At 49.1% G+C, this 24,709-nt stretch overlaps 1 protein-coding gene across 1 annotated transcript; it reads right to left on the bottom strand.

Annotated features, from left to right (window-relative positions):
• Nucleotides 1–106: 106 nt before the first annotated feature.
• Nucleotides 107–24,193, bottom strand: LOC119338884 (60S ribosomal protein L36-3-like). Its single transcript, XM_037611092.1, has 3 exons — nucleotides 24,098–24,193; nucleotides 1,137–1,336; nucleotides 107–153 (listed from the first exon to the last, which is right to left on the bottom strand). Exons 1-3 carry the CDS (start codon nucleotides 24,191–24,193, stop codon nucleotides 114–116), a joined length of 336 nt encoding a protein of 111 aa, XP_037466989.1. The 3' UTR covers nucleotides 107–113.
• Between the last annotated feature and the right edge of the window lie 516 nt (nucleotides 24,194–24,709).

The following is a 24,709-nucleotide window of genomic DNA, read 5'->3' as shown; positions in this document are numbered from 1 at the left end:
GTCCACACCACCGTCGCCGGAGCACCCACACCACCACCCGGACCTCGTCGCCCCCGTGAGCTCCCCCTCCTCCTCTCCCCCTCTCCCCCTCGCATCCCCCGTGAGCCCCATCTCTATTTCTTCTTGTCACCAGCACCACCACCACCAGCAGACCTGCATATCACGTGAGAACATTTTAGTCATTTATATACCAACTGTTGCAGCAAAACAGAATTGCAACTATTTTTGCCTGAAAGTAGAAGACATGAACATGGTCAGAAAAAAGAAAAACCTAAAGAACACTTTGCATTTTGGATTCTGCATTAATTCTGTGTTTTCTGTATGCACTTCGATTGTTAACTTGACATACATTGCTAGCAAAGTACTATTTCAATTGAGCGTGCGACCAATGCCCTCGACTAGATGCATGTCAGGCGAGGGCCTCGATTTCTACTAATCCTTTTGACTGGCTTTAATTGTTTTGGTCCTGATGGGCACTATTTTTCTGCACACAAGGGAGAGTTCCTTAGCTTAACCAATAAAGATAATGTGTGACATAAGCAAAAAATATGATACATAGTAGATATTTGGGGCTGGAATGAAGAGTCCACAATTCTTACAAATGATACAAGTCAAATTCAGTACTTGGAAGAAAAAGTTGTGAGATCAAATAGCAGAAGGCAACTTAACGTAGTATTCCCTCCGATCCAAAATAAGTATTGCAGTTTTGAACCGGGGTTAGTTCAAAACTGCGACACTTATTATAGATCGGAGGTAGTATTATTTAGTCAGCAAGCCAAGTTTAAGTTCTGCAGAAGTTGGCAACAGCTTAAATTAGTGCTGAAAGCGTGCTTATAAAGCGTGCTTAACATTGTTTTGCCACAGAGCCAACTCAAAACTCTGATCAATTGAAATAGTACTTTGCTAGCAATGTATGCCAGTTGCCATTTTGGATTCTGCATCAATCATTTTTATTCATATGATTCATTTGTATTAGCTTTTGGCAGATATTGTTAACTTGACTTGAGACCATCCCGCACACAGGTGTGACTCTTATAATCATACAACCATCTGTAATTCAATCAAGCAAAACCTAATGAACATGGTCAGAAAAATAATGTTCATAATATAAATGGTGAGTCAGAGTGGTTACACACCTCATCTTCCTAAGGACACTTGACATCTCCTCTCTCTTCTTCTTTGCTCTCTTGTGAGTACCAAGCTTTCTCTTGGCGACCTTGAGTGCACGCTTGTCCTTTCCAACCTTAAGAAGCTCAGTGATACGTTTCTCATAGGGAGCGAATCCAGCAACCTCCCTAATCAAGTTCCTGACAAATTGCACCCTCTTGGTACCTTTCTGCAAAATATGCCAAGATAACATTGTAAGAATAATTGCAACCTGGATAGACATGTTATAATAATTCAGCTGAGCATATAGGAGCATGTAAGTTAACTTTGTTTCAGCTTCACACAAGTTACAATTCGCTAAAAAAAGCCAGCTAGAATAGCCAAATAACAATTTGGTCCCAAACACAGCAAGGTCCTATTTTACTTTCAACATGACCTGACAACATGACCTGACAATAGTTCAGTTTACAGCTGAGGACAAAGATTTTGTGCAGGACAAGGCTATTTGTTATCGATCAAATAAATGATTTAGAAACCATCAATAAGTAGGACTAGTGATTTATTATGAAGTTGCTTGGGTTTATTATGAAGTACTTTGATCATGTCTCTTTATTTGTACTGCTGCTAATATACTTTATATGATGATGAAGTGCTACTGAGTTGTGTGCAAATTTCGTTAAATCAGTGATGTGTATGTGTGCTGTCAGTTATGTGTATGTGCTTATTTTAATCCAGTGAAATATGGCACTGAACTGTAGATAGCTAAACGGTAGTTTTGCTTAAATTGGTGAAATTTGGCACTGAAATGTAGCTAGCAATGCAAATATCTCAATGAATTCAGCTCTGTTTTCTATGTGAAACTATTGTTGTTAAATGAAGCCACATTCCAGTCCACATGCCAATGTATTTTCCATGTTGTGATGGAGGCCTTTTTTGCCTTGTCCACCCGAGAGGCCCTTGAGTTTGCTGGAATGTCGATTAACTTCCGTTCCAGCAAATTCGGGTACTCCATATGTCCTATTTTCAGCAAAGGTCATGCTGAAATTTTCCCTGAATTTTAGCATGACTTTGCTAAAAATAGGACATATGGGGTACTTGTGACTAATGCATGGGCCGGGGTATCTTAGTAGTTAATTAAGTAGGATCAAGTGCCCCGGCGTACTTGTGACTAATGCATGGCTTTTAGGGTGCCTCGGTGTCGATAAAAACCGAAATGATGAAAAGTTAGGCTTTTAGGGTGCCTTGGCGTCGAAAAACCCTCAATGATAAAAGCTTAGATTTTAGGATGCCTCGGTGTCGACAAACCCTAAATGATGAGACCATGATCTTGTTCCTTGACAATAACCAACTTTTTGACCAAACTTTGTTTCTATTTAGAGAGAAACATGGCCCACAACGATGAGGCCGGGGGTTCGGGCGGCAAGGCATTCTGGGAGCTGTCCCAGGAGATGGAGGAACAACCTCACTTGTATGAGGCCGCCGCCTTCCCCACCGATCCTGAGACCACGGATGGTGCCGCCGAGGATGACCACACTGATGCCACCACTGATGGTGCCGCCGAGGATGCCACCACTGATGATGGCGGCGCACGCACAGATAGCAGCCAGCCGAAGAGGCAACGGTAGGACCGGCGCCTGATCGTGCTCCGCACCCTCAAGGAGGAAGTTACTGAAGTGGACTCCAACGGGAATCCAACGGCGCCCGAACGAATAGTCAAGGGGTACTCGCTTCAGCTCGGGTGCATTGTCCGGAGCACCATCTCGATCAACACCGAGAACCTGAGGCATCCTGACCGGGGGAATTTGCGCCACCTCCTCTTCACGAAGCTGCACGAACGATACAAGTTCCCCGCTGAATTCGAAAATACAAGCCTCAAAGGGAATAAAGTGAACAATGCTGCCCTCACGAAGATGAGCAAGGCCCTGTCTACTTGGAAAAGCAATGTGAAGAGAATGATCGAGAAAGGTGAGAGTTATGAGAAGATCAAGGAGAAAAATCCTTCGATCACCGAAGATGACTACAACGACTTCAAGATCAATTGCTCGAGCACCGCAAGCTCCCAATCAAGTGAGTGGGGGAAACAAATGAGGGAGCTGAACATAGGGGAACACACACTCGGTCCCGGCGGTTACAGAGTGGCGGAGCCTATATGGGACAAGGAGGAGGCGGACCGTGCCGAGCAAGGCCTACCGCCCCTCTTCGATAAATACGGTGACAAGCAGACCAGGAACTTTGTCAGGGCCCGGTACAAGAAGGACCCGAAAACAAAGGAGCTTACCACGGATCCGAAGACCAGGCAGCTTGAGCTTGTTCTGGTAAGGAATACACCCCCGCGTAATTAGCTCCATATGGTTGCATTCTAATTAATGAAGCCGAATTTCTAAATGGTTCACATTCCTTCCGCAGGCGACTGAAAGCAGTAGCGCGGGGTCGACTCAGAGCAACCCTTGGGACACCACTCTAAATAGGGGGTTGAATATAATGAAGAACAAGGATAAGCTCAGTAAGCCGACGTCAGCTGGTCGTGTGGCCGGCAAAGGCTTGTCGACAAAATGGGGGTCATACTATACCGCTGGTGTGCGGAAGGAGAAAAAGACCAGCTCGGAAAGCCAGGTGCGAGAGGTTCAAGAACTCAAGGCACATGTGGCGCGGATTCCGGAGATTGTCCAAGAGCAAGTGGAACAACGACTCGGAGCGACGATCACCGCCCTTGTGCCTACCTTGATCTCGGGGTTGAGTGCGTGGATTTCGGGCGGCCAACAGGGGCCGCCCCCGATTCCTAGCTTCACGGCCAGCAACTCGCATAATGCGATGGCGGGGCCATTGGTGCATCCGGCGGAGGCGGCATTGGTGTCTCCGACGCCGGCACGGGAGCTTAATGCACCCGGGTGTACGCCGGCCGGCACCTCTTCAGCAAGCGGCCGCTCCGTCAACTGCACGCCCGCCGTTGGCGGTGCCTCGACATTAGCCGAGCTCGACGCCATCATCACGGTAACTAATTAAGCCTCTCTTGGCCGAGGACTTCATCTCCTTGCCTTTGACTGGGCATCCCTGACGCCCTACATGTTTTCGCAGGGCGCCGCCGACGTTCCGTGCACTCTCCTCCACTTCGTGAACAACGAGTTGGTCGATGTCGCCAAGGGCAAAATCGTTCAACCGGGCAACCCCTTGTTCCACGGTACCCAGATGCCACCCAACTTGTTTAGGGTTCAACTGGTTCGGGTGATGCCAGGCTGCGACGACTTGTTACCTCCGATTCGACCCGTCGGGGCCAACGATGATGACGTGATGACCCTCAGCGCCTGCCTGAGCTGGCCCCTGCTTTGGCCGAAGAGCCAGATTCGTTTGGGGGCGGGGGACACCACCCCAAAGACAACACCGCCAGTCGTGCCGGCGCCAAGTCGGCCCCATGGCAAGACCGCCGTAACGGTGCCGGACATCCCTATGCCACCGGATCCAAACATGCATATGGCACAGGATCAGAACGACGACGACGACGACGATGATACATTTGGCAACGTCGATCAGTACTTTGCCGAGCATGGGTACGATGGCGACTTCATGGGGCCTCCTTCTCAAGAACCAAACCCAACAAAAGACGTGTGCGATCTAGCTCGTACCGCGGAGAAGCCAAGTTGCAACAGGCGCCGTCTGGCGTTCAGCTCTCAGGAGACGCCTCCAGCTGCCGACTTCACCGAGCCTCAGATAGGCGAGGTGCGAAATATTATCAGCCCCAACACACTCAAGAAGGCGGTCTGTGAGCAGAACTCGGTCCCATTACAGGAGAAGAAGAAGGCACGCAAAAGAAAGACTAAGAAGGGTGCGAGCCAGCCGGCACCGAGTACGATCCGTGCTCAGGACGGGCCACCTTCACCGCAGGATATCTCGAGGAGGGTGCATGTGGCGGGCAGGGCGATGCTACCACCAAATATGCTCAATGCTGCAACCGGTGCTATGCGGAGTCTGCACGACAGTGTTCTTTCTTTGGAGAAGCGGCGTCTCAGAGAGAAGGATGTGGCATACCCAGTTTTCGTGGCCAAGGTGCCAGAGGGCAAGGGCTTTGTGGATGGCGACATCGGGGGTACGATCGTCCTGCGGTTTGATGACATCTTTGCTATGTTTAACCTTCATCCGCTGCACTACACCTTCGTTCGGCTATTTTCGCTGAGTATGGAGATGCGGATCATTCGCGACAAGACCCCGGACATCGTGATAGTCGACCCCTTCTACATGCGTGCCAAGATCTTGGGCAGCGCTGGGGACCGGCAAGTCGCGAGTTCTTACCTCGAAGGCGTCATTCTGGCAAACCAAGATAAGGATAACTTCCTCGTGCCTTACTTTCCCGAGTAAGTCCTCCCCTCAACTGGCCCGTAACATATGAATTCTTACTTTTCGATCGTTTTTCTTTTAACATTCCGTGTTTTCTGCAGTGACACACGTTGCACGCTCATCCTCCTAAGCCCCAAATATTCCATGGCCACGTATTTCGACCCGGACCGTCAGTCGAACGTAGACTACACAAATGTCAAGAAGGTTCTTGATGATGTTCTCCCCGGCCACGCCCAATCTGGAGGCACCTTCACCAGGCCTATTCGTAAGTACGACAAGCACGTGTTCTCCCACAATACAACGTTCTGCTGCGTCAAGCAGCCGCCTGGCGGTCAGAAGGGTGCCTACTACGCCATCCATCACATGCGGGCGATCGTACGGGACCATCATCAACTTCTGCTACCGAGTAAACTCCAAGATTGGGCCGCGAGCGTGTCGGCAATCCAGGACGCGGACCTCCGACAAGAATTCTTTCGCATCCAGTCGGAGTTTGCGGAAATCATCCATCAAGATGTCCTTCGTACCTCGGGGCAGTTCTACCTCAGAAATCAACCGTCCAACAGTGACATCGACACAATGCTACAAATGCAGGATGACAACGCCCGTTCTTTCAAGACTCCCACGATAGACGGCGGCTTCATCCACGCTCCGGTCCCTTGAGTCGAGTTGTCTAGTTCTGAAACATCGATTGGCTCATGTTGTAATTAAACTTTAATGAACTTGTAGTATGTCTCTTTGGTTTTGAGAGTCGTTCAACTTAGATGTAATCGATGCTATTAATGTCTTGCTTTTCTCTTCCGATCGTTCTGTTGCATAATTATATATTGCTTATGTATTGTCTGTGAATTGGTACTAACGTTTCGTTTGGCTAGTGCATAGTGATGCCGACGTATGTCATGTACAAGGGTAAGGTTCCCGGAGTCTACGATGACTGGGAGGAGTGTCGGAGACAGGTTCACCGATTCAGCGGTAACAGTTACAAAGGGTACACCACTAGGGCCGAGGCCGAATCTAGATACGCCCGCTATCTAGCGGGAGAGGGGAGGGAGCGTTGGAGGAACCGGATGAAGACGAGTTTCATCGTGATGATGCTCATCGTGATGACCGCAGCTCTCTTCTATGTGATGGTAGTTTAGATGATCGATATCGACTTGTAATGCGAAGAAAAACTCGCTACTCGCGGTCTCGAGACTTGTAATATAATGTTCTATCTTTGTTCGGTCTTTTTAATTCGGAGACTAATATGATGAATTGTATTCAAAGACTAATCTTCTATTGTATTTGATGAATCTATTGTTGATGTGTGCTGTCTATATTTTCTCAAATTATACATTTTGTAACCTGTGCAAAAAACAGAAAATAAAAAAATAAAAAAAAAACCTAATATTCATACTAATGGCGCATCACACGACAGTGCGCCATTAGTATGACAGTGCATACTAATGGAGCATCACCGGGTAGTGCGCCATTAGTATGCTGCGGTTACTAATGGCGCATCCAGAGGTGGTGCGCCATTAGTATGCCAAAGCACCTGGGTATACATGCCAACTGGGAGGCATACTAATGGCGCACCCTCGCATATACTAATGGCGCACCAGGTGGTGCGCCATTAGTATACCAGATACTAATGGCGCACCAGCTGGTGCGCCATTAGTAAAAATTACTAATGGCGTGCTATCAGTGGCGCACCAGTGATGCGCCATTAATGGCCATATTAGGTGCGCCATTAGTAGTGGTATTTCTAGTAGTGACATGCTAGTGGGTTTCATCTAGTTACTGTGGCAATGACAGGTCATGCAGAGAAAATGGGTTCAACTACCGTAGCACACAGCAGTTTGAAACGTGTTGTCTTAATGCAGTAAAAGAGAGCAGAAGCGAGAACATGGGATTGTATCGATATGATCAAATGGTTGGTTGCTTGCCTGATGGGTCGATGCACTGATATTGTTCTTCGCTAGGGTAATTGTGGTACTCCTCGGAGGCAGAACCTGCCGCAAAGAGCACCGATACACAACATCACCAAACAATATGCAACAATATGATGCATGCATGAGACATGGCAAACATGAGTGTATTGGGATAATGCAACTAAAACCAGATGGGTTTGAACCATTTTGAATCAAAGATTCAAGTTTCAAACTCATACATGGCCCTTATAAGTGCTTTATCTAGTTCTGCTCTAAACATCAGGTTAGCTTGCTTAAACATGCATGAAACCAGTACAGATGGATAGATTGGATTTTCCTGATCATTTTTCATATATAAAACTTTGCATTTGGAGTTACATATTAATTTCTATGATTTTTTAAAGTTTGGGGTATTTTCTGGAATTTCCTGTGTAATATTAATTCCAGTAAATAACTTACTGCGTCAGCATTACGTCAGGATGACGTCAGCGGTCAACGGAACAGTCCAGGTCAACCCTGACTAGTGGGTCCCGTGTGTCAGTGTAATTAGTTTAACTAAATATCAATTAAAACTAATCCTGATTGGTTAACAGGGCTGGGCCCCACCTGTCATCGACCCAGGGGGGTCAAACTAGGCCCACCCGTGGTCAAACGAGGGGTCAGCAGGGTCAACTCACCGGCATTTAGCCGCCGGCGAGGCCGAACGCGGCGGCGATAGTGCTTTTGTGTGTTCCGGCGACTAAATGAGCGGCAGACGGCATCTACGGGTAGCTGGGAGCAAACCGCCAAAGTCGTCGCCGACGACGTTTCCGGCCACCGCGAGCTCAAGCACCACCACCAAAAAGTGGTGCTCAATTTTTGTCTTGGTTCAGAACCTCTGCCAAAAGTGGTGCTCAATTTTCTAGGTCATCTTAAGGTTTTTGAATTAAATCATAAGTATTTGAGTTTGGGCATTTAAATTATATAAATTATTATAAATGCTCAAATAATCCCAAACTAAAATGTTCCATGCTGTATATATTCCAGTTAGTGGCCATGAACAGTTTGGGGAATTTTGGAGTTGTTTAGGTATTTTTAATAAGTCCAGAAAGTTACAGAATAATTAAAAAAGATAAATAAGAGTGAGAGAGAGTGGACTAACCTGGCAGCCCGCCTAGCCAGCCCACCTGCTGGCCCAGCCCAGCAGCCGCTCCAGCGAGCTGCTTGCCTTCGCCTGGCAGGCAGGCAGGTGCTCGACGGCGACACCAGCGCGCGCCACGCAGCTGCCCGCCACCCTGCTTCACCCCCTCGCCTTGCTGCTGGCCTGGATGAGCTGCACGTCGAGCCCCACACCCCGTGGACACACCCATTCACCCCCAGCTCCTCTCCCTCGCTCTCCCACACCACGGCCGACGCCACCGCAGCCGCACCGTTGCCGTAGTCGCGCTCTCCGTCGTCCTTGCGCCGTGCCACCGTGTCCAGGAGCTCCGCCGCCCTCCTCTCCTTCGAGCTAGTCGAGCCCCGAGCGCTCGCGTGCCCCGAAGCCACTGCACCGACCTCGCCGACTACGCCGTCATTGGAGATCCCCTTCGCCGTCGCCGCCGCACCAGCTCGTCCCCGACTGCGCCGTCTGGTTCCTCGAGATCGCCGTGATCCCAGGTAGCTCCCCCCCCTTTCCTCTCTCGTTCTCGTGCACCACAGCGAGTGCACGAAGCCTCACCGCACTCACCGCCGCCGAGCTCGTCGCCGACGTGTCTCCGGCCAACCACCGGCCACACCACCGTGTCCAACGCACTCACCGCACCCGCAGGAACCCGTAGCACCACTCCACGCGCCTCGCCGTGCCCCCTAGCGTCGAGTTCGACCTCACTCGAACTCCGGCGACCGCCAAAGTCATCGCTGGCGACGTTTCCGGCCACCCCGAGCTCAACCACCACCACCAAGAGCTGCGGCTTGCTCCCAGCTACCCGTAGATGCCCTCCGCCGCTCATTTAGTCGCCGGAACACACAAAAGCACTCTCGCCGCCGCATTCGGCATCGCCGGCGGCTAAACGTCGGTGAGTTGACCGCTGACGTCATCCTGACGTAATGCTGACGCAGTAAGTTATTTACTGGAATTATTATTACACAGGAAATTCCAGAAAATACCCCAAACTTTAAAAAATCATAGAAATTAATCTGTAACTCCAAATGCAAAGTTTTATATATGAAAAATGATCAAGAAAATCCAATCTATCCATCTGTACTGGTTTCATGCATGTTTAAGCAAGCTAACCTGATGTTTAGAGCAGAACTAGATAAAGCACTTATAAGGGCCATGTATGAGTTTGAAACTTGAATCTTTGATTGAAAATGGTCAAACCCATCTGGTTTTAGTTGCATTAGCCCAATACACTCATGTTTGCCATGTCTCATGCATGCATCATATTGTTGCATATTGTTTGGTGATGTTGTGTACCGGTGCTCTTTGCGGCAGGTTCTGCCTCCGAGGAATACCACGATTACCCTAGCGAAGAACAATATCAGTGCATCGACCCATCAGGCAAGCAACCAACCATTTGATCATATCGATACAATCCCATGTTCTCGCTTCTGCTCTCTTTTACTACATTAAGACAACGCGTTTCAAACTGTTGTGTGCTACGGTAGTTGAACCCATTTCCTCTACATGACCTTTCATTGCCATAGTAACTAGATGAAACCCACTAGCATGTGTAGGAGTTGATTGAGCCATATGTTTGTGTTGTTCCTACCTTGCTATGCCTGCTATGCTTAGAGTTGTGTCAGGTTTGGTTCATCGGGTGATGGGCTAGAGTGAAATGATCATGCCGGTAATGAGAGGGATGTGGTGAACACGATTTGGTAAAGGTATCGATGAAAGGCCATGTAGGAGTATATGGTGGGTTGTTTCATTGAAACCAACCGTAAGCACTGAGATATGTATGTGTGATTTAAGATTCAGCTACTACCATGCATTGGGCCCTGAAATATGACCCCGCTCGACTTCTTATTCACCCTAGTCCTCTATCCAGGAGTTGCAAGTAGTTTCTGGTGTTTGTAGCTTACTTGAGGCCGTGGGCAGCGCTGACCCGCGGGGTGGGCTGTGATGCGGTAGGTACGTGGCCGGGAATACCGGGCACCCGTTAGGTGTCTCGGAACCCTGTACACATCGTTCGGGGGCATATGTGGAACCCCGGCCGGACACCCTGCGGATGGAACCTGAATAGGCGATAAACCTGGACTAGAGACTTAGGTGTTTAGGTAGGTCATGGTCTACACCCACGTCGGCTTTCGCTTGAAGTCTGCCGAGCACATGTCGTGTGCAGACACTAAGCGGTGGAAACATGTATGAAGAAGTACACCCCTGCAGGGTTAACATGATCTATTCGAATAGCCGCGTCCGTGGTAAAGGACTACTTGGTTGCCTATGCAGTTCATAGACAAGTAAATGGATACTACTAAAAATCCCAAGATAAGCGTGAGTGCCGAGGATGGCTCTTCTGTAGGATGACGGAGGTGGATCCTCGGTGGTGTATTGAACTAGTGTGTAGTGGACTATGTGCGCAAAACCATTTCAAGTTGGTGTCTCATAGGATAGCTTAGCCAAGAGTCAAAGCTGGCTTGCTGCAATAACCCCACCAACCCTTCTTGATAATGTGCATGTATGTAGGATCTGATGTAACTCTTGCTGAGTACCTTTGTACTCATGTTGCTTTAATTTACATTTTTCAGAAGATACTACAACCCCTTTTGATGGGTTCTTCGTAGACGTTGACATCGATGAGTAGACTGAGGCCTAGGTGGTGACCCTGAGCTTGTGAAGGACCACGTAGTATAGCTAGGCTTTCCCAAGCCTCTTTTATTTTACTAGTTGTCTGTACTCAGACAAGTTACTTCCGCTGTTCGCTTGTATGTCTGTATGACTTGAATGCTGGGTCGTGTGACCCGTACTTGTGTGTATGATATGTATGGCTCCCTGAGGCTTTAAATAAAGTACTTGTGTTGTAGAGTCATGTTGTGATGCCTTGTCGTATTTGCACATATCGAGCATATTGTGTGTATGATTGAAATGCTTGGTATGTGTGGGATCTGACTATCTAGTTGTTTATTCTTAGTAGCCTCTCTTACCAGGAAATGTCTCCTAGTGTCTCCACTGAGCCTTGGTAGCTTGCTACTGCTCCGGAACACTTAGGCTGGCCGGCATGTGTCCTTCTTCGTTCCTGTGTCTATCCCTTCGGGGAAATGTCACGCGATGGATAACGGAGTCCTGTTAGCCCGCTACAGCCCGGCTTACCAGAGTCCTGCTAGCCCAGTGCTACAGCCCGGATTCACTTGCTGATGACCGACATGTTCGATGCTGGGTCGTGGATGCCTGTCCCTGTAAGTCTGTGCCACTTTGGGTTTACGACTAGCCATGTCAGCCCGGGCTCCTTACCATATGGATGCTAGCGACACTATCATATACGTGTGCCAAAAGGCGCAAACGGTCCCGGGCAAATGTAAGACGACACCCGTGGGAATACCGTGCATGAGGCCGCAAAGTGATATGAGGTGTTACATGCTAGATCGATGTGGCATCGAGTCGGGGTCCTGACAGCGTACTGGCAGAGCAGATCTCACAGGATAGAGATCTCGCATATCCATATATCCAGCTTGCACAGCCGGTGCAAACCGAGTCAAAGTGGCCCAATGATCAGCACGGGTATTGAAAATCTCTAGTCTCAAGGCCCGATTTTCACTGTCCTTGTCTTCAAGCAACTGTGCAATGGTGCGGGTCAGTGAATCCTCCTGAGTGGAGTCAGCATAGATAGCCTGGAGATACCCTTGTGCTCCCGGGAGTGAAGCTGGCATATACCGGAAGTCGGAGTCCCGAAATAGGCCAGTCCTGACTCGCATGATGGTCATCATAGAGTAGGCAGCATCCTGCACAACCATCTCAATAGTAAACCCGAGTCCATAGGAGCAGTGGAGGGGCTCGGTAGATCCAGGAAAAGATGGAAAAATCCTGACAGTGCAAAAATATTGACTTTGATTAAAGTCTCGGAATTGCTCTTCAACCGTGTACTCAGGATACCATCAGTACCCTGCCTCAGTCATTACCCTGACCAACATGGCAGTATGGCCGGGTACATCTAGACATCGAGTCAAATGAACCACTTGATTCTGAGGACGGGAAGCCATCTGGAGCATGATAAACACAAAACATTAAGATTCCTGGCAGAAATCGGACAGCATAACGGCTGTAAATGCTCAAAAGGATTTTGAGGCATTTTGCAAGAATAGCATAGACACTCAACAACATCATATCAAGGTTCTAGGTCCAGCTTAGCAACATAATGGGGTAGTAGAACCGAACTAGGCTTGTATCCATCAACCTATAAGGTACTACTGATTAGTAACACGTGAACCTGATAGAGAGAAGAGATCCTAATTCCTTAACCCCCGGTGGAAGAATAGACTGACTCAGATCAGAATGTCATGAAATAAAGGAGTAAAAAAAAGCCTTACGTTCCATCCCACAATCAATTCCCCTACATATAACTAAAGCATTTCTAGACTCAACATCGACCAGTTAACCTGGTCACGATCAAGAACAAGTATCCGCTCCCCAGGATGAACGACCTGTATGATCAGCTCGCTGGATCCTCAATCTTCTCCAAAATGGATTTGAGGTTGGGCTACCATCAAATCAAAATCAGGAACGGGGACATTCCTAAAATGGCCTTTGTTACTCGTTATGGCCAATACGAGTACAACGTCATGTCCTTCGGTTTAACCAACGCTCCAGCCACTTTCTCTCGCTTAATGAAATCAATCTTCATGGAGTATTTGGATAAATTTGTCGTGGTTTACCTCGGTGATATACTCATCTACTCCAAGAACAAGGAAGAACATGCCGAGCATTTAAGGCTAGTGTTGATGAAACTTCGAGAGCATCGCCTTTATGCCAAGTTCTCTAAATGCGAATTTTGGTTACTAGAAGTGACCTATCTAGGACATGTAATTTCTGGTAAGGGTATTTCTATCAACCCCGAGCGAGTTCAAGATGTCCTTAATTAGACTCCACCTGAATCGGTCAAGCAAGTTCGGAGTTTCCTTGGCTTAGCGAGCTATTGTCGCCGCTTTGTCGAGAACTTCTCCAAAGTTGCCAAACCTCTAACTGAACTCCTCAAGAAAGATAACAAGTTCGAGTGGACTCCACAATGTGAGCACAGCTTTCAGGAACTGAAAAGACGCCTGACATCTGCTCCCGTACTGGTACCACCAGATTTCTCTAAGGACTTTTTTATCTATTGCGATGCCTCGCGACAAGGACTAGGTTGCATTCTTATGCAAGATCGTCACATAATTGCTTAGGCTTCACATCAATTGCACCCGCATGAGGAGGATTATCCTATTCATGATCTAGAGCTTGCAGCTGTAGTCTATGCACTTAAAACCTGGCGACATTACCTCCTCGGTAATTGTTGCGAAATCTTCACCGATCACCAAAGTGTGAAGTACATCTTCACCCAACCGGATTTGAATCTCAGGCAAAGACGTTGGGTTGAGTTGATCATAGATTTCGACTTAGGGATAACTTACACCCCAGGAAAGGCCAACATCATGGCTGATGCACTAAGTCGTAAATCTTATTGTAACAATCTGATGTTACAACAAAGTCAACCGCTTCTCCATGAGGAATTTCGGAAGCTTAACCTTCACATTGTTCCTCAAGGATTTCTTTCCACCTTGGTGGCGAAACCTACCCTTACGGATCAAATTATCGCTGCCCAAAAGCGAGATAAAGGGATATCTGGGATCAAGGAGAACATTGCTTGTGGAGGTGCTAGATGTTTCTCCACAAATGATCATGGTGTTGTGTACTTTGAGAACCGTTTAGTGGTTCCGAAGAACCAGCATCTACGGCAGTTGATCCTTAAGGAGGCTGATGAATCTCCTCTCACCATTCATCCCGGTAGTACCAAGATGTATCAGGACCTACGCCAGAGGTTCTGGTGGACTAGGATGAAGAGAGACATTGCTTAGTTTGTTGCTAGTTGCGACATCTGTCGTCGTGTAAAAGCAGAGCATCAACGGCCTGCTGGCACCCATCAACCTTTAGCTATTCCTGAATGGAAATGGGATAAAATTGGTATGGATTTCATCACCGGTTTTCCCAGGACCAGGAGAGGGAATAACGCTATCTTCATTGTTGTTGATCGTCTTTCCAAAGTAGCCCGTTTCTTGCCTGTTCGCGAGAGTATAACCGCTAGTCAACTAGCAGACTTGTACATCTCCCGAATAGTATCCCTCCATGGTGTTCCACTGGAAATTAACTCAGATCGAGGAAGTCTCTTCACCTCTTGATTTTGGGAAAGTTTCCAAAATGCTATGGGAACCCGCCTTTCATTTAGCACTGCCTTTCACCCTCAATCAAGTGGTCAAGTAGAACGCGTCAATCAGATTCTAGAAGACATGCTTCGAGCTTCTGTTATCTCCTTCGGAATGGATTGGGAGAAATGTCTTCCATTTGCCAAATTTGCTTATAACAACAACTATCAATCTAGCTTGGGTAAAGCCCCTTTTGAAGTTCTCTATGGACGAAGGTGTCGAACGCCTCTTAACTAGTCAGAAACTGGGGAAAGACAATTCTTTGGCCCTGATATGATCCAGGAAGCAGAAGAGCAAGTTTGCATTGTTCGTGAAAAGTTGAAAACAGCCCAATCTCGTCAAAAGAGTCAATACGACCGAAAACATAAGGCTATGACTTTTGAGATTGACGAGAAGGCTTACCTTCGGGTTACTCCTCTGAAGGGAACCCATCGTTTCGGCATCAAAGGCAAATTAGCTCCTCGCTACATTGGACCCTCTCGCATTCTCGCTAAATGGGGAGAAGTTGCCTACCAATTGGAACTACCTCCGCATCTCTCCAGAGTCCATGATGTCTTCCACGTTTCCCAACTCAGGCGTTGCTTCTTGGATCCTATCCGTGGAGTGGACCACGAAATGCTTGATCTTCAAGATAATCTCACGTATCGAGAGTACCCCGTTCGTATCCTCGATCAAGCCGAGCGTACCACTCGACGTCATAATATCAAGTTTCTCAAGGTCCAATGGTCGCACCATTCTGAGAAGGAAGCAACTTGGGAAAGAGAGGATCGTCTTCGACTTGAGTACCCCGCCTTCTTTCCGGAGGAACCTAAATCTCGGGACGAGATTCTTTTGAGTGGGGGTGAGTTGTCACACCCTAGCTAGTTCATGCATTAGACTGTTGCATCATGTCTATTTTTCTCAACAGAAACTTGAAATGGGGATGACAGAACCCCCAGCCCCCTCTGAAACCAACTAGGGTTTACTAAAAATATTGTCAATGAACCTGAAATGCCCTTCTAAAATGCCCATCATTTTTGTCATGGTTCAGAACCTCTGCCAAAAGTGGTGCTCAATTTTCTAGGTCATCTTAAGGTTTTTGAATTAAATCATAAGTATTTGAGTTTGGGCATTTAAATTATATAAATTATTATAAATTCTCAAATAATCCCAAACTAAAATGTTCCATGCTGTATATATTCCAGTTAGTGGCCATGAACAGTTTGGGGAATTTTGGAGTTGTTCAGGTATTTTTAGTAAGTCCACAAAGTTACAGAATAATTAAAAAAGATGAATAAGAGAGAGAGAGAGAGAGAGTGAACTAACCTGGTAGCCCGCCTAGCCAGCCCACCTCCCGGCCCAGCCCAGCAGCCGCTCCAGTGAGCTGCTTGCCTTCGCCAGTGTCAGGACCCCGACTCAATGCCACATCGATCTAGCATGTAACACCTCATATGACTTTGCGGCCTCACGCACGGTATTCCCACGGGTGTCGCCTTACATTTGCCCGGGACCGTTTGCGCCTTTTGGCACACATATATGATAGTGTTGCTAGCATCCATATGATAAGGAGCCCGGGCTGACATGGCTAGTCGTAAACCCAAAGTGGCACAAGCTTACAGGGACAGGCATCCATGACCCAGCATCGAACGTGTCGGTCATCAGCGAGTGAATCCAGGCTGTAGCACTGGGCTAGTAGGACTCCGGTGAACCTGGCTGTAGCGGGCTAACAGGACTCCGGTATTCATCGCGTGACATTTCCCCGAAGGGACAGACAAAGGAACGAAGAAGGACACATGCCGGCCAGCCTAAGTGTTCCGGAGCAGTAGCAAGCTACCATTGGAAACACTAGGAGACATTTCCCGGTAAGATAGGCTACTAAGGATAAACAACTAGATAGTCAGATCCCACACATACCAAGCATTTCAATAACATACACACAATATGCTCGATATGTGCAAATACAACATGGCAACACAACATGGCTCTATGACTCAAGTATTTATTCATTAGGCTCCGAGGAGCGAGATATTACAAACAGGGGTCTCATGACCCAACATTCAGAGCATACAAGTCAAAGCACAAGCGGAGGCTATCATGTCTGAGTACAGACATGTATAAATGAAAAAGGCTGAGAAGCCTGACTATCTACCAGATCCTGCCGAGGGCACAAGATCGTAGCTGAGGTAACAAGCTAAACGTCGAAGTCCACGCGGAACTACTAGCGAGACCGAAGTCTCTCTGCAAAAACATAAAATAGGCAAACGTGAGTACAAATGTACCCAGCAAGACTTACATCAGAACTAACTACATATGCATCATTATCAACAAAGGGATGGTGGGGGTTTAACTGTACCAAGCCAGCTTTGACTCGGTGGCTATCCTGAACTACGACTGCAAGTAACTCTTTTGAGGTGGCGCACATGAGTCCACATATTCACCATATCAATACACCACTATGGATCCGCTCCCGTCTCCCTACGAGAACGCCATCCATAGCACTCACGCTTATCTTGCGTATTTTAGGGTATCCACTTTCACTTGTCTATGAACTGATATAAGCAACCCAGAAGTCCTTTACCGCGGACACGGCTATTTGAATAGATGATGTTAACCCTGCAGGGGTGTACTTCTTCATACATGTTTCCACCAGCGTCTGCACACGACATGTGCTCGGCAGACTTCAAGCGAAAGCCGACGTGGGTGTAGACCACGACCTACCAAAACACTCAAGTCTCTAGTCCAGGTTTATCGCCTATTCGAGTTCCATCCATGAGGAGATCCGGCCGGGGTTTCGCTCATAGCCCCAAATGATGTGAACAGGGTTCCCGAGACACCTAACGGGCATCCGGTACACCGTGCCACGTACCTACCGCATCACAGCCCACCCCTACGGTCAGCGTTGTGCACGGCCTCCAGTAAGCTACAAACACCAGAAACTACTTGCAACTCCTGGACAGAGGACAGGGGTGAATAAGAAGTCGAGCGGGGTCATATTTCAGGGCCCAATGCATGGTAGTAGCTGAATCATGGATCACAAACACAGAACTCAGTTCCTAAGGACGGCTTCAATGAGACAACCCACCATGTACTCCTACATGGCCTCTCACCGCTACCTTTACCAAATCATGTTCACACACTTATCTCACACACATCAGGACATGTTCACACACCTCTGACTCATTCCCGATGAATCAGACCTGACTCAACTCTAAGCAGTAGCAGGCATGACAAACAAACATGAATGAGTAGGCACAACAGGGCTCAAACAACTCCTACTCATACTAGTGGGTTTCATCTATTTATTGTGGCAATGACAGGTCATGCAGAGGATAAAGGGGTTCAGCTACCGCAGCAAGTAACAAATGACTCGTTGTTGTCCTAATGCAGTAAAAGAGAGCAGGGCGAGAGAGTAGGATTGTATCGGAATGAACAAGGGGGTTTTGCTTGCCTGGCACTTCTGAAGATAGCATTGAGTCTTCATCAGTGTCAACGACCACAACGTCGGAACATCGTCTACCGAGAGGGGACAAACACCGACAAACAAAGAAGAAACACAATCAATGCAATGCACAATATGATGCATGATCATGACTTGGCAATATGCTGTGGTTTGAGCTAATGCAACTAGCAACAGATGGATTTGGGTCATATTGAGCCAAAGGTTCAACCCCAAATTCAAATTATGAATTCAAATAGTGCCTTATCAGGTTTTTCACTAAACAGCAAGGTTAAGTTGTTTAAACATGCATTAAACCAGTGCAGATGGATAGATTGGATTTTTTTGATCATTTTTCATGTATAATTTGTTTGATTTGGAGTTACGATTGATTTTCTATGAATTTTAGAAGTTTAGATCATTCTCTGAAGTTTATAAATCATTTCCGATTTATTTTAATTCCAGAAAATGTTTACTGTGTCAGCATTAGGTCATGCTGACCTCAGCAGGTCAACAGGCGCCGCCAGGTCAAACCTGACTAGTGGGGCCCAGTGGTCAGTGACTGGGGCTGGTTAGTGTCACTCACATGTGGGCCCAGTCAACAGCCATGTCAGCTTGGTCAAAGCTGACGCGTGGGCCCACTAAGATTAATTAAAACTAAACAGAAACTAATCTACATTTAATTAGACAGTGGGGCCCAGCTGTCAGTGTCACTCAACTTGATTAATGGGTTGTTAGTGGCTAATGAAGTCGCCACGTCGTCACGTCATAGATCTGCCGGCGGCGACCACGGAACACGGCGGAGGCACGCTGGAGTTGCTCGGGCTCGCACTACAGGCAGGGGTTTGCGGCGGGGTTTGGCTCTATGGCGAGCTGGCGTTCACGCGCATCTGCTAGGGCAGGCGAGAGGGGCTGGGACGGCCCAAGCTTGCTGGAATCATGCTCGCGGCGGCGGACGGATTTCGGGTGTGCACGGGGTTGCGGCTACGGTGCAGGGAAGGCCTAACGGGCGAGTGATTCGAGTTCCTGGAGACTCTCTGAGTGCGTTGACGTGCTCGGAGGCGAGCTTGCGCGGCCGTAGCCGCGGTGGCGGCATGGCCGGTGGCGAGGAGCTATTGGCTCTGGTGAAACTAGGGCTACGCAGCGCAAAAGAGGCAGGAAAGAGAGGGGTTCGGCAGAGGAGCTCACGGCGAGGTCGATGAGTAGCTCAGCGTGCTCGGGGGAGGCCGGACGGCTCGGAGCATCTGCGACGATCTCGGAGCCGAAGGTTGAAGACAATGGCGTCGGCGTCACTGCAGGGCTCCCGGCGTCGCTTGGCGCGGTGAGGAGGAAGAGGGGGTCGAGGTGAAGCTTTTGGGCACGTCGGAGAAGCGAGGGGGAGGCGGTGGCGGCGGCAGCAGCAAGCGGCGGCGACGAGCTCCGCTCGGTGGGAGAGAGAGGGAGCCAGAGGAGGGGATGGAGCAAAGAAGAGTGAGGGAGAGAGGCAGGGAGGTGCGTGGCATCCTCAGGGCGACGGGGAGACAGGCAGAGAGGCAGGAGGTGGGCTGGGCGTGTGCCCGCGCGCTCCGGCCACGCGCCTGCGTCCTACTGTCCGAGGAGGAAGACGACAGGGATGGCTGCGGTGGTGGGCTGGGATGCTACAGTAGAAGGCCAGGTAAGTGGGCTGCCAGGTGAGCGTCAGGTAGTCCTTCTCTCTCTCTCTCTCTTATTTTCTGTTTTATATTTTTCTGCAGATGTTTGGCTTTATTAAAAATACTTAGACTCTCTCAAAAATTATGAAACTACTCATGATCACTGTTGGGAATATATCCTACAGTAAACATTTTAGGTTATGATTATTTGAGCATTTAAAATATTTAATAGCATTTAAATGCCCAAATGCAAATAGAGTATGATTTAGTTCAGAGCCCAATATGTCCTGCAAAAATATAAACCATTTTTGGTAGATGCTTTCACCTCAAACCAGAAATGTTGAACATTTTTAGAGGGCATTTTGAGTTCAAAGAAAAAGATTTTATTTTGACCCTAGTTGAATTCATTTGGTGCTAGGGTTTAAGCATCCCCATTTCAAGTTTCCAATAAATTTAGACATGATGCATGGATGATTATGCAATTACTTGCAAACAAACTCTAGGGCTGTGACAGCCAGGCAGGCAGGCAGGTGCTCGATGGTGACGCCAGCGCACGCCACGCAGCTGCCCGCTGGCCTGCTTCACCCCCTCACCTCGCTGCTGGCCTGGATGAGCTCCACGTCGAGCCCCACACCCCGTGGACACACCCATTCACCCCCAACTCCTCTCCCTCGCTCTCCCACGCCATGGCCGACGCCACTGCAGCCGCACCGTTGCCGTAGTCATGCTCTCTGTCGTCCCCGCGCCGCGCCACCATGTCCAGGAGCTCCGCCGCCCTCCTCTCCTTCGAGCTAGTCGAGCCCCGAGCGCTCGCGTGCCCCGAAGCCATTGCACCGATCTCGCCGACTCCGCCGTCACCGGAGATCCCCTTCGCCGTCGCCGCCGCACCAGCTCGTCCCCGACCGCGCCATCTGGTTCCTCGAGATCGCCGTGAGCCCAGCTACCTCTCCCCCCTTTCCTCTCTCATTCTCGTGCACCACAGCGAGCGCACGAAGCTTCACCGCACGCACCTCCGCCGAGCTCGTCGCTGACGTCTCTCCGACCAACCACCGGCCAAACCACCGTGTCCAACGCACTCACCGCACCCTCAGGAACCCGTAGCACCACTCCACGCGCCTCGCCGTGCCCCCTAGCGTCGAGTTCGACCTCACCCGAACTCCGGCGACCGCCAAAGTCATCGCCGGCGACGTTTCCGTCCACCCCGAGCTCAACCACCACCACCAAGAGCTGCGGCTTGCTCCCAGCTACCCGTAGATGCCCTCCGCCGCTCATTTAGTCGCCGGAACACACAAAAGCACTCTCGCTGCCGCGTTCGGCCTCGCCGGCGGCTAAACGCCGGTGAGTTGACCCCGCTGACCCCTTGTTTGACCATGGGTGGGCCCAGTTTGACCCTCCTGGGTCAATGACAGGTGGGGCCCAGCCCTGTTAACCAATCAGGATTAGTTTTAATTGATATTTAGTTAAACTAATTACACTGACACACGGGACCCACTAGTCAGGGTTGACCTGGACTGTTCCGTTGACCGCTGACGTCATCCTGACGTAATGCTGACGCAGTAAGTTATTTACTGGAATTATTATTACACGGGAAATTCCAAAAAATACCCCAAACTTTAAAAAATCATAGAAATTAATCTGTAACTCCAAATGCAAAGTTTTATATATGAAAAATGATCAGGAAAATCCAATCTATCCATCTGTATTGGTTTCATGCATTTTTAAGCAAGCTAACCTGATGTTTAGAGCAGAACTAGATAAAGCACTTATAAGGGCCATGTATGAGTTTGAAACTTGAATCTTTGATTCAAAATGGTTCAAACCCATCTGGTTTTAGTTGCATTAGCCCAATACACTCATGTTTGCCATGTCTCATGCATGCATCATATTGTTGCATATTGTTTGGTGATGTTGTGTATCGGTGCTCTTTGCGGCAGGTTCTGCCTCCGAGGAGTACCACGATTACCCTAGCGAAGAACAATATAAGTGCATCGACCCATCAGGCAAGCAACCAACCATTTGATCATATCGATGCAATCCCATGTTCTCGCTTCTGCTCTCTTTTACTGCATTAAGACAACGCGTTTCAAACTGCTGTGTGCTACGGTAGTTGAACCCATTTCCTCTGCATGACCTGTCATTGCCACAGTAACTAGATGAAACCCACTAGCATGTGTAGGAGTTGATTGAGCCATATATTTGTGTTGTTCCTACCTTGCTATGCCTGCTATGCTTAGACTCGTATCAGGTCTGGTTCATCTGGGTGATGGGATAGAGTGAAATGATCATGCCGGTAATGAGAGTGATGTGGTGAACACTATTTGGTAAAGGTATCGATGAAAGGCCATGTAGGAGTACATGGTGGGTTGTTTCATTGAAACCGACCTTAAGCACTGAGATCTGTATGTGTGATTTAAGATTCAACTATAACCATGCATTGGGCCCTGAAATATGACCCCGCTCGACTTCTTATTCACCCTAGTCCTCTGTCCAGGAGTTGCAAGTAGTTTCTGGTGTCTATAGCTTACTGGAGGCCGTGGGCAGCGCTGACCCGCGGGGTGGCCTGTGATGCGGTAGGTACGTGGCCGGGAATACCGGGCACCCGTTAGGTGTCTCGGAACCCTGTACACATCGTTCGGGGCCGTATGTGGAACCCCGGCCGGACTCCCTGCGGATGGAACCTGAATAGGCGATAAACCTGGACTAGAGACTTAGGTGTTTAGGTAGGTCATGGTCTACACCCACGTCGGCTTTCGCTTGAAGTCTGTCGAGCACATGTCGTGTGCAGACGCTAAGTGGTGGAAACATGTATGAAGAAGTACACCCCTGCAGGGTTAACATGATCAATTCGAATAGCCGCGTCCGCGGTAAAGGACTTGGTTGCCTATATAGTTCATAGACAAGCAAATGGATACTACTAAAAATCCCAAGATAAGCGTGAGTGCCGAGGATGGCTCTTCCGTAGGATGACGGAGGTGGATCCTCGATGGTCTATTGAACTGGTGTGTAGTGGACTCATGTGCGCAAAACCATTTCAAGTTGGTGTCTCGTAGGATAGCTTAGCCAAGAGTCAAAGCTGGCTTGCTGCAATAACCCCACCAACCCTTCTTGATAATGTGCATGTATGTAGGATCTGATGTAAGTCTTGCTGAGTACCTTTGTACTCATGTTGCTTTAATTTACATTTTTCAGAAGACGCTGCAACCCCTTCTGATGGGTTCTTCATAGACGTTGACATCGATGAGTAGACTGAGGCCCAGGTGGTGAACCTGAGCTTGTGAAGGACCACGTAGTATAGCCAGGCTTTCCCAAGCCTCTTTTATTTTACTAGTTGTCTGTACTCAGACAAGTTACTTCCGCTGTTGGCTTGTATGTCTGTATGACTTGAATGCTGGGTCGTGTGACCCGTACTTGTGTGTATGATATGTATGGCTCCCTGAGCCTTTTAAATAAAATACTTGTGTTGTAGAGTCATGTTGTGATGCCTTGTTGTATTTGCACATACCGAGCATATTCTGTGTATGATTGAAATGCTTGGTATGTGTGGGATCTAACTATCTAGTTGTTTATTCTTAGTAGCCTCTCTTACCGGGAAATGTCTCCTAGTGTCTCCACTGAGCCTTGGTAGCTTGCTACTGCTCCAGAACACTTAGGCTGGCCGGCATGTGTCCTTCTTCATTCCTGTGTCTGTCCCTTCGGGGAAATGTCACACGATGGATACCGGAGTCCTGTTAGCCCGCTACAGCCCGGTTTACCGATGTCCTGCTAGCCCAGTGCTACAGCCCGGATTCACTTGCTGATGAACGACACGTTCGATGCTGGGTCATGGATGCCTGTCCCTGTAAGTCTGTGCCACTTTGGGTTTACGACTAGCCATGTCAGCCCGGGCTCCTTACCATATGGATGCTAGCGACACTATCATATACGTGTGCCAAAAGGCGCAAACGGTCCCGGGCAAAGGTAAGGCGACACCCGTGGAATACCGTGCGTGAGGCCGCAAAGTGATATGAGGTGTTACATGCTAGATCGATGTGGCATCGAGTCGGGGTCCTGACAGTACCCACTCATCCACATTGATCCATTCCTCCTTTTCAAGGTCCTTGGGACAAGATTGCAGCGGCTCCCGGGCACTTTCCTATTGTCAGATGCCCTAGGATCCAGAGGAGATGCGCTGGGGGTTGGCATGTAGCCCTCCACGGCGGGGACAACAGCTGCATCCATGGGCGGAACTCCTCCCCTGCCGCCCGTGGGGCTAGGAGCGACCACTTCAGGAGCGCATGGTGGTGCCTGCTCCCAGCGACCACCTCAGGGGTGCATGGTGGTGCCCGCTCCCCAACGACCACCTCGGGAGCGCGCACCTTGGGGCCTTTATTTCCAGGAGTCACCGAGAGTGGGTTGTCACGAGGCCCCTCATGGCCCTCGGGGAGCAGCCGCCACCCGCCGAAGTGCGGCATCTAGTTGGCGAAGGCTCCCCCCTCTGGGTGATCGTAAAGAGGGAACCCGTCCAAAGGGAGCATGGTGGGTTCTTCGCCGGTCAGAAGATAGAGCACTACACGTAGTGTGCTGGAAGGAAGGGGAGGCTGCTGAAGCCTAATGTCATCCACAGGCCCAGTGAAAGCCCACATCGGGCGGGAATGTCACTGGAGCGGCGTGATATGCCGCCGGGTGAACTCCCTCACCACCATCGCCATCGTCACCCCCACTTTCCTCAGGCTAGCCAACCTGGTCATGACTCGGGCGATTCGCGGGTCGCGAGCCTCGTATGCACCACCCGAAGCTCGGCTTCATGGGGGCGGACAGGGTCCTGAGCAGGGGATTGTACATAGTGGCGTCTACATACACCCACTGCCTCTGGAACCCCCTTGCGTCTGTGCAGAGAGTGGAGCCGATGCTGGAGCAGGCGGTCGCTGCCACCGCTAGAAACGGCATGCACCCCGAGAGTTGCTCGTCATCGACCAATTATAGAGAGA

Source organism: Triticum dicoccoides, chromosome 7B, assembly GCF_002162155.2.
Source record: "Triticum dicoccoides isolate Atlit2015 ecotype Zavitan chromosome 7B, WEW_v2.0, whole genome shotgun sequence".
In the NCBI taxonomy this organism is placed as follows: Eukaryota; Viridiplantae; Streptophyta; class Magnoliopsida; order Poales; family Poaceae; genus Triticum; species Triticum dicoccoides.
The sequence above is the reverse complement of the archived record's forward strand: the minus strand, read 5'-3'. Positions and strand labels throughout refer to the sequence as shown.

Excerpts from the sequence above, each read along its gene's own strand:
- LOC119338884 (XM_037611092.1), bottom strand. The coding sequence starts at position 24,193 with ATGCCGCACTTCGGCGGGTGGCGGCTGCTCCCCGAGGGCCATGAGGGG. Across the intron at positions 1,337-24,097 it reads CTGGAAATAAAGGCCCCAAG|AAAGGTACCAAGAGGGTGCA; the intron begins GTGCGCGCTCCC and ends CATATTTTGCAG. Across the intron at positions 154-1,136 it reads AGTGTCCTTAGGAAGATGAG|GTCTGCTGGTGGTGGTGGTG; the intron begins GTGTGTAACCAC and ends CGTGATATGCAG.